Raw genomic sequence first — 11615 nt, 5'->3', positions numbered from 1 at the left:
GGAGGCCGTCTGTCTGTCAGGTGTGGAGACCAATCGGTTCCAGATCGGGGAGGAGTCGTTCCCGGAGTTGCCCGCTCTGCTGGAGTTCTACAAGGTCCACTACCTGGACACCACCACGCTGTGTGAGCCGGTTGAGAAGTCCAGGAGCGCTCCGGCCCCGCCCGCCACCCCCCAGCAGACCAAGGAGCAGGAGTTTGTCCGGGCGGTCTTTAACTTCCCTGGCAACGATGACGAGGACCTGCCGTTCAAGGTGGGAGACGTGCTGCGCGTCCTGGACAAGCCCGAGGACCAGTGGTGGAGCGCCGCCAGCCAGGACGGACGCATCGGGATGATCCCCGTCCCCTACGTGGAGAAGTACCGGCCCAGCTCGCCCGGCGGCGGTGGCGGGGCCCCTCAGGGAAACCCGCAGGGCGACCCCGGCCTGTATGCCCAGCCCCAGCCCATGGTCAATGCCCAGCTGCCCAACCTGCAGGACGGCCCTGTGTACGCCCGCGCCGTCCAGAAGAGGGTCCCCAACGCCTACGACAAGACGGCGCTAGCCCTGGAGGTAGGAGACCTCCGTCCTCATGTCCACACACTGTCTCCCTTCAGCAGCTGCACACAGGTCCATTCACAGGGCGGTTCTGAACAGAGCCTTTAGAACCGGCTGTCTATGGCAGGCTGTTATACCATAAAATCACATTACAATCCAGATATCTGAAATGACTTTATGACTACACATATAAGCTGATTAAGATATCGCTGACAATATTCTGACCAGTATAAATTACTTCAGATTTATCATTAAATTGTCTGGAAGCTGCAATTCAAGTGAGACTGCAGATAACAATTACTTTAATAATCGATTAGTCTAACAATTAATCTGTAAAATAATCAATTTATTGCTTATTTTTATGAGTATTTGGGTAAGAAAATTTGTAAATTTAGCAGATTTTCTGTTTTGCCACTTTTTCATGTTTTACCTTAAAATCAGCTTATATTCTGAAATTACTTTGACTAGACATATCAGTTAATTGAATGTATCTAATTATCTTTGTGCAGGAAGCTAAATTTGTGCAGATATTTAACAGTTCAGTTCAGTTATGATAATCAAATGTAGTGGTGTCTCGTCAGAACTCATTTTTAGATATTTACTGTGCTCTTCTGCACTAAATACAGAATCCAATAAATGAGCTTCTTCCTGTTAAACCTGAGGATACAGCAGGAAATAAACATGTAGAGAAAACCTTCAGGTTTTTAAGTGTTTCAAATGAAACTCTGGTTATAATGGAGTTATAATGTGTGGCATAACGGAGTGCTGACTGGAGACCTTCATGGTGCTCTGGCTTTTTTTCCCGGGAACAAAACTCTTTCAGTGATGAACAAACTAACATTGATGTCTGAACCAAAGACCCACAGTGTCGTCCTAAAGTCAGTCTATGGCAGGCTGTTTTAACATAAAATCAGTCTGTACAACTATCTGTACTTGCAACCAAACATCTTCAACGTGTGAATCCAAGCATAAACATTAGCATGCTAACCAATCAGGTTGATTGTTTTCCACTTGAATTTTTTGTAAAAGTCACACACTGCAGCTTTAAGCCTGATTGGTTTTTCATTTACAGGACAAGCCTTCCTGTAAGCTGCTATTTCCCACTCACTTCTGTAGAAAACACAGATAAATATTCTGTAAGCAGCTTCTGAATACTGCACTGCAAAAACACAAACTCTTACCAAGTACCTCTGTCTAGTTTGTAGTGCAAATAATTTGAAACACAAAAACTAACTTATAAGTAACTTTTCAGCAAGAAATACGAGCTTGTTTTTAGTAAATAATGCCTTAATATTGATGAATAAGTCCCAGTTCCATTGGCAGATTATTTTATTTATAACAACACGTTTCCCTGGTTATAAGTAAAATAATCTCCCAGTAGAACTAAAACTATTAGTTCTATTAGCAGATTAAATTATTGTTTTAAATGATCAATTTAAAACAAGCTCATATTTCTCGCTGAAAAGTTGCTAGTAAATTGTTTGTCTTGCATCAAATGCAGGTGAAACTCGACCAAATTATGCGCAGTGTGAACCTGTTGGGTCGGTTTGGTAGAGTCGTACCCGGAAGCCGTTTGTGGTTCCGGTCCGACAGGCTGGTCTGGTTCTGTCTCCTTCAGGTGGGGGACACGGTGAAGGTGACGAAGATCAATGTGAACGGCCAGTGGGAGGGCGAGTGCAACGGGAAGCACGGCCACTTCCCCTTCACCCACGTCCGGCTGCTGGACGACAGCGAGAGCTGAGCAGAACCGGGCCAACCGGGCCGGGAGGAAGCTCGCCCACCGTCCGATCTGGATCGGGACCGGCCGGCGGGAGGCGAGTGGGCCAGCCTTCCTGTTGTCTTTGTGGCGGACAGGTTTGAGCCTGGGGTCGGACCGGGGTCGCCTGTTTTCCCCCTTCATCCCAGTTTCAGCTGCCGAGTGGAAAACCAGCCGCAGGATGAATCGCGCCTCATTTTATTTGAATTAATGGTGGGTTTTTTACGACTTTAATATTTATTACCATGGTGCAGATAATTCTGGAACGTCGGATCAGTAAAGGTGATGTTTGTAAAATGAACATATTAATATTATGGGTGTCTTTTTGTACTCTTGATTTTTTTACTATTGTTATTTTTGGACCAAACATCTGCTCAGAAGCTTCCAGAAGTTGGCTTCTGGTTCTGTGGCGGCCATCTTGAAACTAAATACTTTCTTCTTATTTTGAACATTTTCTGCTCTTTTTGACCACAGAAATATGGAAAAAATATTAAAGTTTTTATTCAACTAAATTTATCACATTTAACAACAGGGGTTAAAGGTCAAGGCGTTCTGGTTTCTGTGGTGGAAGGGAACCTTCAGAAAGCGGTTTCCTTGTTTGTGATAAAACGGTGTGATGCATCAGTAAGAGGATCATCCCATATCATGATGCCTCCACCGCCGTGCCTTGGTTCTGCTGGTCTCGGATGGAGCGGATCTGTGTCTCGTTTTGAGTCGAGATCAGCGGGTCGCTCACCCACAGTGAGACGGTTTAGAAATGTGAACTTTTTCCCAGTTTTTGTTTATTTCCTTTAACTTCCTGTGAAGCGTGTTGACGTCCTGCTGACCTGAGGATGAAACTGATCTGAAGCCAGAGGAGGGTCAGTTTCTGGGTGCAAACATTTTTAAAAATCCACATCCACAAATTAACACCTTTTAAATTATTAAACTTTCAAGTCAGGTTTTTTTTTTTAACAGTCATTATTGTATTGTAGATTTGTAGTAGTACAATAACCCCTACTGTTCAAACTGTTATTTTAATGTTTGAATTTTAATATTTTCTCTGGTGATAAAAACATGTTTGTTTGTTGTTTTTTTTTTACTTTGTTTTTATTCTTTAAGCAGAAGAACATAATTTTATGACTTGAAAAACTTTTGTAACAAACATCCATGTTTTATTAGGCTAGAGATCAAACTTTCTGGTGTTGATAGTACTTGTCAGTTGTTCTCTCCCTGACGCTAGATTAACCCCTGAACTCCTGAATCCACAGATGCATCCACAGGGTTTCTCCGTCTGCCTTAAAAATATCCAACACATTTTGTTGGGACTCATATAAAACTGACCTCTCAGTCTTATACGAACAAATTTATGCTGTTTTTATTGCGTTTTATATATTAAAAACACCAACGCTGTATTGATGGATTTCTTCCCCTGTCTTGAGTTTACAGTCTTTTTCTTTCCAGTTTCTTTTCAGTCTTAGAGTAAAATGTAAAACAAAAAAAAAGTTATTTTGTACACTACAATAAAACCATGTTTTATTACAACGAAAATCACAGCCAGTTTGTACAACACTGCATATACTGTATTAATAAATACATAAATATATGAAATATTTCTGACTCAGTCGTCCATTCATCCGAGGGATCCTGGAATCTTGTTTTACCAGAGGTGGAAAGAGTACAAAAATAATGCTATCAGGTAAAAGTACAAAGTAATTGTGCAAAGTAATTTGTACAATTACTCTCGCATAATTTAGTCACATATACAGTGATGGCAGTGACGGCCTCTCCATGTGGCTGGCACAGAGCATCCCGATCTGTTGCCTCAAAACAACCATACAGAAGTTCTTGACCGATGGTTTTATACCCATCTGAACAAAGGAGTTTACATTTTAAGCTGAGAAAAACAAGATTGTTCTCACTTTCCCAGAGGTGTGTGTGTGTGTATATATATATATATACTTATATGTTGGAAATGTATGAATCCATGACATTTGCATTAAAAAGAATCTCTTTTCTTAGAGCTGCTGGCAAAGAAACACTGCAAGTGTATCAGAGAGAGAAACATGACTAAAATGTCAAGATAATGTCACAAATGCATTAGGGTGTTGGTTAGCTACAGAAAGTTCTAGTAACAGCTGGTGACTGAATGCATATGCTAGTAAAAAAACAGGAAAATTAATATGGATGATAACTTTCTGCTAACAGTACAAAATCTGTTTTACAGCGATGGATTACACCTCTTTTTCCCCCCCACAAGGACTGCTAATCCACCTCCTTTGCTTTTGCCATTCCCTTTTAAATCTGTTTGGTTCTGTTTGGTAAAGGTCACAAAGAGATACTGTAATAAACTCATCTGTAAAACAAACAATACTTAATTTTAAAGAAATTAAACGTTTTTTTAATATAAGTTCAGCATGAATATAGCAGAGAAAGTCCAACCAGCCACGCAGTTATAGATATAAAATCAATCACTTTAATACATTTTTAAACTGTTTACATAAAATCAGGGTAAAAAAGATATTTTAGTGGATTTGTAGCTTCGCGGGAGGCGTGGATGCTGCTGCTGCTGCTGCGTGGATTTCCCGGATGGAGCTGCGGCGCCATCTTCACGCCTCTGCTCACCGGTGGGTCTTCGGCTCAGCGGAGCGACAGAGCTGTTGCTGATCCACCGCCAGGACTCTCCGAGCAGCCCGATTATCGTCCCCTGTTTCCCCACCGGGACGCTGAACGCAGCCCTCCCCGCTACCGGAGCACCATGGCGGACAGAGAGAACCTGGTGTACCAAGCAAAACTGGCCGAGCAAGCGGAGAGATACGATGGTAAGGCTGCGGACACACACAGATCATAACGGTCACTGCGGAGTGCTGCGGCCCCCGCTCCGCCGCCTGCCTGTCTCCCTGCGCAGCGCAGGGGGCTCTGAGCCGCAGGTACAAGAGCTCACATGGATCTGGGGGCTGAGAGGACACAAAATGGCGGAGACTTTCCCTGCCTTATAAAGGGAAAATCTGCACCTCATAAAAATCGGTCTGAGTCCCGACAGAAACCGGGGTCCGTTTACGAGCGCGAGCCCCGGTTTCTGCTTCGCTAACCGGTGAACGTTTATGTTAATGCAGCTAAGCTAGCGTCCTGCTAGCGCTAGTTAGCTGCTAACTAGCTGGTTAGCCTTTCTTTACTCAGTCCTCCAGCTCAAACTTAAACCAGTTTACTTCCCCCCCAATCATAGCAATAAAATATCGCTTAGTGTCTAAAATACCGTAATAGTTCATTTTAACGTATTTCTCCACAAACTGTGTGATTTTAAAGCACATGACTAGCCCTTTAATTCAGGTGTTCATGTTCTCTTCTCTGCAGGTGAAGATGAGGAATGGGCATGTTAGCAAACATTTACAGAACAATTCAGTCCCTAATTAAACTAATTAGGCAGAGCATTAGAAATTAATTTAATGTCACTAGTTTGGGGTAAAAAATTAAAACTGTTTCAGTGTTTTAAAACTAAACTTTCCCGATTCATGTGCGTCAGTTTGAATTAATACCAGTTAAGTGTTGTGAATCAAAAATTCAAAAAATAATTAATTTAAATTTTTAAATATTGCCCCTAGATGGAATGTGTCCCTGAATAGTCTTGTCTTTTTTACTGTTATTAATAATTATCAGTTAATTGACCATTAACCGTCACTTTAATCATTCAAAAGTTCACATTTTACTGGATAGTTATATTTTCACCCTTTAGAACAGCAACCAAATGTATTCTACATGCAAACTAAATATATCAGATACTGATATATTCAGTTTACATTGTTTTTCAAAGTGAGCATTGGAGCCAAATCAAGTTTCAAGATGAAAGATTAAATATTTTTTCATTTAAACTAGACATCTAGACATGCTTTCGTTTATGAAATTAACTAACTTTTCTTTTTTTGGGTTGGAGCAAAAAAAAAAACAAACAAAAAAAACAAGTTCTTTTGACATTTTAGCAGAAAAAAAATACGATCCTCAAAAATGAATACAACAGCTCTTGTTCTTCTAGCTGAGCAGAGTTTTATTTTCGGTGAGGTTGGAAAGCCTCCTCGCCATCAGCCTAATTTTCTGTAGGTTTTACGGACTCCGATTTTGATTTAGTCCAAATAATGAGAAAAATAACTAATTTATGAACTAATTAATAACTAATTTACTAGTTAATATTTGGGCTTCTTTTTGTAGCTGTAAGTCATTTGACTCTTATGTTGTCAATTCTAGAGTTTTCTTGCAGCAATGTGTGAAAACAGACGAATATTGGAAAAAACATTGATATTGTCTGACCTCATTTCCTGCCCTGTTGTCTAAATCGTCCGTCCTGACTCTGAGGCAACATGTTCAGGAGGCCCTGCGCCTCTTTCTGTTCGATCCCGAGGCGTTCCCAGTTCCCAGTGCTAGTTGGCATTTATTGTTTATCATCTATCCTGATAAATTTGTTGGAAGAATTTTGGTTTATTGTTGTCACAATGTTTAAAACCCCCCCAAAACCAGTCCTTATTGTCATGATTGATAGTTTTACTATTTTCTCCACTGTTTCTTCAATGGGAACATCAATAAATGCCAATAAATTTGAAAACAGTGTGAAGTTTAGTGACATAAATCACTTCCTGATGTGACTGGTGTTATAAACGGCAATGTTTTTCAGGAGCCGGGTTTTGTGTTTGTCTCTAATCTGGTAAAACTGGCAGTGATGATGATGATGATGATGATGATGATGATGATGAGTTTTTAGTGAAGGGTCAGAGGTCGGTTCTGCGGCTGATCTCCAGGTGTTAGGAAACATAAACACTAATATCCACAATAGTAATAATAATAATACCCAAACAAAGTATGGCGAAACGTTTTCCCACAAGACGTTTTCATTTTGCACATTTTTCAGAGCAGCTGCAGCTGATTGGAGGATTCCTGGGTTTGCATCAGCAGCAGTTTTAGATCAGATACTGATAAAATGATCAATATCCATATATCTGAAGTGACTTGTGGCTGCAGATGAATGTAACGGATATGGTTTGTAAATGTGATCATGTTGCTTCAGTTTCCAGGACCTCCTGAGCATCGATCAGCTTCCTGCTGCCTCAGAGGAAGGCTCTTCACCCCAACGTACAGAAATGCATTCCATGCTGGGGCTCCAACTAATAATTAATCTAATAATCAATTATTCTGACAATTACTCTGTTAAAAAAAATCTGCAAATTTTGATGATTTTTCATTTAATCATAAAAGATTTTTTTTCTGCAATATTAAAAACAGCTGAATATTAAATTTTTTTTGTGTCTATTTTACACATTTTGAACCAGATGAAGCTAAAACTGCTACATGACGAGTTTTTGGTGAAACATAATCATAGAAAAATAAGTTGTTTTTGCCCTCCTGAATGCTAAATGTATGTTATGCAGGTCTGTCCTAATAATAAATCAGTTAATGTCATGATGTCAAAATTAATTTCCATTTGGATGAATCATCGATTTTCTCTTTGTGTCAAAAACTGGATGATAAAAGTTTTCCGTCTGGAGTTTTGGTCTCAACTAGCCGCTTATATGAAGACTTTATCATTAATTTTATTTTATTTATCATGATTATTAAAATATCTTCCAGTTCCAGCGTTAAATGTTTATTAGACTTAATTAAACACTTAAAGTTTAATTATCTCTGAGAATTTGTTCTTGAATTATTATTATTCCATTACTTGAAAATGGTCTCAAAACAACATTATCGTTTATCATGATAACTTCTACTTTATCGTCCAGCTGAAAGAAGGTTTTCTTCTGAATGAAAATGCGTTTTAAAGCATCTCATTCATCTGTTGTGTTGCGTCTCAGAAATGGTGGAGTCGATGAAGAAGGTGGCCAGCATGGACGTGGAGCTGACGGTGGAGGAGAGGAACCTTCTCTCCGTCGCCTATAAGAACGTGATCGGCGCACGGCGAGCGTCCTGGAGGATCATCAGCAGCCTGGAGCAGAAGGAGGAGAACAAGGGCGGCGAGGACAAGCTGAAGATGATCCGGGAATATCGGAAAACGGTTGGCTCCGCTCCGCACCACTGGGAACGCTGGCTAACCCAGCTGGCCTGAAGCCGGTCTGACCAATCAGTGTTTTTTACTGTCCAGGTTGAGAAAGAGCTGAAATCAATCTGCAACGACATCCTGGATGTTCTGGACAAACACCTCATCTTAGCAGCAACCACCGGAGAATCCAAGGTTTTCTACTACAAAATGTGCGTACACACACACACACACACACACACACACACACACAAAATGGTTTCCAATCCGCCAAAAATCAGTGAACGTGAGTCCAGAAAACCAGTTATGAATCAGTTTCTGGTGGCACTGCTGACCCGCTGCCTGTCCCGGTTCAGGAAGGGAGACTACCACCGGTACCTGGCGGAGTTCGCCACGGGCAACGACAGGAAGGAGGCGGCGGAGAACAGCCTGGTGGCGTACAAGGCGGCCAGCGACATCGCCATGATCGAACTTCCTCCAACGCACCCCATCCGCCTCGGCCTGGCACTCAACTTCTCCGTTTTCTACTATGAAATCCTGAATTCGCCGGACCGGGCCTGCAGGTACACGGCCGAGCCGCGGGGCGGCGCGGGATGGGTGTGACGCAGTGTAACCTGGTATTTTGACCCTGGCAGGTTGGCGAAGGAGGCGTTCGATAACGCCATCGCGGAGCTGGACACGCTGAGCGAGGAAAGCTACAAAGACTCCACACTTATCATGCAGTTGCTACGGGACAACTTGACGCTATGGACCTCAGACGTTCAGGGAGACGGTGAGACGCCACGCTCTGCACCGCAGCCTTCTCATTTCCCTCCTGAGTTCTTCCTTCCACTAACTCTTCATCTGCTCCTCATCCTCCTCAGACTGTTGAGGAGCCTCCTCTTCCTCCCCTCCTCTCCGTTAGAACAGTGTGTTTAGTAAGTCATTCCTCCTCTCTGGCTCCGCCCCTCACTGCTACCCTAACCTCCCCCTCACACCTCTGAGCTGCTTCCTGTTTCCTGTCTGCTTCCTGTTTCCTGTCTACTTCCTGTTTCCTGACTACTTCCTGGGTTCAGAGGCCATCGGGAAGTTTCAGTGTTTTTGAAAAAAATAAACGTATTTCCAGACAATATTCCATATTTTCATCCACCCGTCCATCCATCCATGATCAATAACTGAGCTTTTATAAATTCACATTAAATATTTTCCTTCATTTCTCATGAATTTCTGATCTTTTCTCCAGTGAAAACGGCTCTTTGAGTTCAGATTCATTCATTATTAATGATGGTAATGACTGTGAGGTCACATGACCCCCGTCACTCAACCCTTGTCACGTGACCCCACAGGTCGCTCCTTCATCACTTCCTGTTTAAATCCTGATGGATTCCAGTTGTTTGTCTTCCTTACACAGGTTGATTTGTCGTCGTCATGGTAACTCCCCTAAGCTACCACTGTTTCTGTCTCACAATGCGTTTTCCCTCCTACTGACCTCACCAGCACTCTAACAGCGCCCCTCCCAGCATGGTGCCACGTTGCCAGCAGCAGGTTAGCCTCTGAAGCTAACAGGAGTCATGCTGTTTGTTTCACTGGGGTGCTTGATGTGAAGTTTTTCCATCACCACTAATGGGGAAAATGGGTCGTGTTTTCTTAAAGGGACAGTTCACTCTTTTTCAGGTGCTCTAATCAGAATCTCTGAGCATCTTCAGTTTGAGGTGACATGTCATCAGTAAACACTACGTTATGTTATGGCTGTTTATGCCATGCTAGAATATACCATAGTATATGTTAGCATGGCTACTAGTATACTATATTATCACTATATATGCTCTCCTATGTTAGTATGTGTTATGGTATGTCTATCTGCATATCCATTCCTGTATTATGGACATTTATACTATATATATGTTAGTATGTACCTATACTATGTTATACTAGGTTCCCGCTGTCGTAGGCGTTTCCTCCAGACTAAACTTCTACAGTTATTTTAACTTTATAATCTTGTTTTGTTGCTCTGCTCCTCACTGAACTGTTAGCTTTAAAACTGAAGATGCTGAAAAAAGCATGTTCTGGTGTAAACAGAGCTTGACAAACTCTGACGTAATGTGACGGAGGAACGTTTCTACCCAACTCTGGATCCACTCCAGAAGTTTGACGCGTTAGCCTCACGAATCCTTGCTAATCGCTCTTTTCCTCTACATTTCAGGTGAAGAACAGAACAAAGAAGCGCCGCAAGACGCGGAGGAAGAAGCCCAGCGAGACTGAACAACTCAAGACAAACCCTCCTCTTCCTCTTCTCTATTTTTTCTTTCTCGTCCCAGAACCAGCTCCGGTTCCAGCCGGGTTCACCCCACCATCTTCCTCCTACCCTCACATGCACGTCTCCTGTCTGTCCCCTGAGGGTCCTCCCCGTCCACCGGGGGGCATCCTACCCTTTCTCTCTCTCTCCGTTAATCATTCTCTGCGACTTTTTTTTTTATTATTATTATTTCGCTTTCTTTGCTGCATCATCTGTTGCCAAGTCCGCTCGCCTGTATTTGTACCACACATCTGCAAGGCTTTATTTAAAGATGAAACTTGTTTTTGTTCCTGTGTGTGTTCATGATGCGCGTCGTCTCCATGCTGTCGGTTTGAAACTCTTCAGTCCTCACGATTAGAGACTCCAGCTGAGTCTTCAGGGTTCCCTCATCTCATCCTGTCTCTTCTTCCTCCTCCTGTTGGGTATGTGTAACGTGAATCTGATTTGTACTACTGGATATTCTCACCGGAGCCACAAGTACCATCTGTATTCTTTCTGAAACGCAGCATGGAAAACATTAAACTTCAAACTGAAAACTTCAACCTGTGTCCTGTCTAAAACTCAACCACTAGAGGGCAGTCACGTCTTTTCAAAGACTTCAGCCTTCATTCTCTGAAGTGTTAAAATATATTAAAACAATTTCATTTATTTCACTATAATAAATAATATCTAGTTGCAATGTATCACTATTGTTAGTTTTAGCTGTCAAGTTGTCAACATAAGAAGCTAGGTCTTAAATACATGCATAATATATAATTTAAAAAAGGATATAATTCTTTGCTACCAATTGTCAGCACTGGGACAGCTAAAGACAAGAAAAACTTTTTAATAAAAAAAAAGAAATGGTGAGGCAGAGTGAAGTAGGTCAGTTATGCTAACTTGACTTTAACTACATTAACATGTAGATGTGTTGTGGAATTCGGTATTTTTCAGATAAGTGTGCTAAATGTTTTCAGATTTTGCAAAAGCACAAAGCTAAAAACTAGGTCCACTTAATACTGGATCTAGTAGAAGCAGTAGAAATTATGTGGGAAAATTAACTTGGAAGCTAAAT

General features: G+C 41.8%; 2 protein-coding genes across 3 annotated transcripts in view; both read left to right on the top strand.

Moving 5' to 3' along the window:
• Positions 1–3887, top strand: part of LOC103145511 (adapter molecule crk-like) — a 7819-nt gene extending 3932 nt beyond the window's left edge. The window contains exons 2-3 of the mRNA XM_007562948.2: positions 21–547; positions 2151–3887. Of these exons, the coding sequence (XP_007563010.1) occupies positions 21–547; positions 2151–2273 (650 nt within the window). The 3' untranslated portion in view covers positions 2274–3887. The remainder of the gene's footprint in view (positions 1–20; positions 548–2150) is intronic.
• A 922-nt stretch (positions 3888–4809) lies between these two features.
• LOC103145510 (14-3-3 protein epsilon-like) lies at positions 4810–11103 on the top strand. Of its 2 annotated transcripts, XM_007562946.2 has the most exons (7): positions 4810–5089; positions 8105–8304; positions 8392–8498; positions 8643–8849; positions 8922–9058; positions 9150–9203; positions 10469–11103. In XM_007562946.2, exons 1-6 carry the CDS (start codon positions 4825–4827, stop codon positions 9155–9157), a joined length of 924 nt encoding a protein of 307 aa, XP_007563008.1. In that variant the 5' UTR covers positions 4810–4824; the 3' UTR covers positions 9158–9203; positions 10469–11103. The 2 variants fall into 2 exon arrangements, with proteins under 2 accessions (XP_007563008.1, XP_007563007.1); XM_007562945.2 differs by lacking the exon at positions 9150–9203.
• The last annotated feature ends 512 nt before the right edge of the window (positions 11104–11615 follow it).

This window comes from Poecilia formosa, unplaced genomic scaffold (genome assembly GCF_000485575.1).
Source record: "Poecilia formosa unplaced genomic scaffold, Poecilia_formosa-5.1.2 Scaffold143, whole genome shotgun sequence".
In the NCBI taxonomy this organism is placed as follows: Eukaryota; Metazoa; Chordata; class Actinopteri; order Cyprinodontiformes; family Poeciliidae; genus Poecilia; species Poecilia formosa.
The sequence above is the reverse complement of the archived record's forward strand: the minus strand, read 5'-3'. Positions and strand labels throughout refer to the sequence as shown.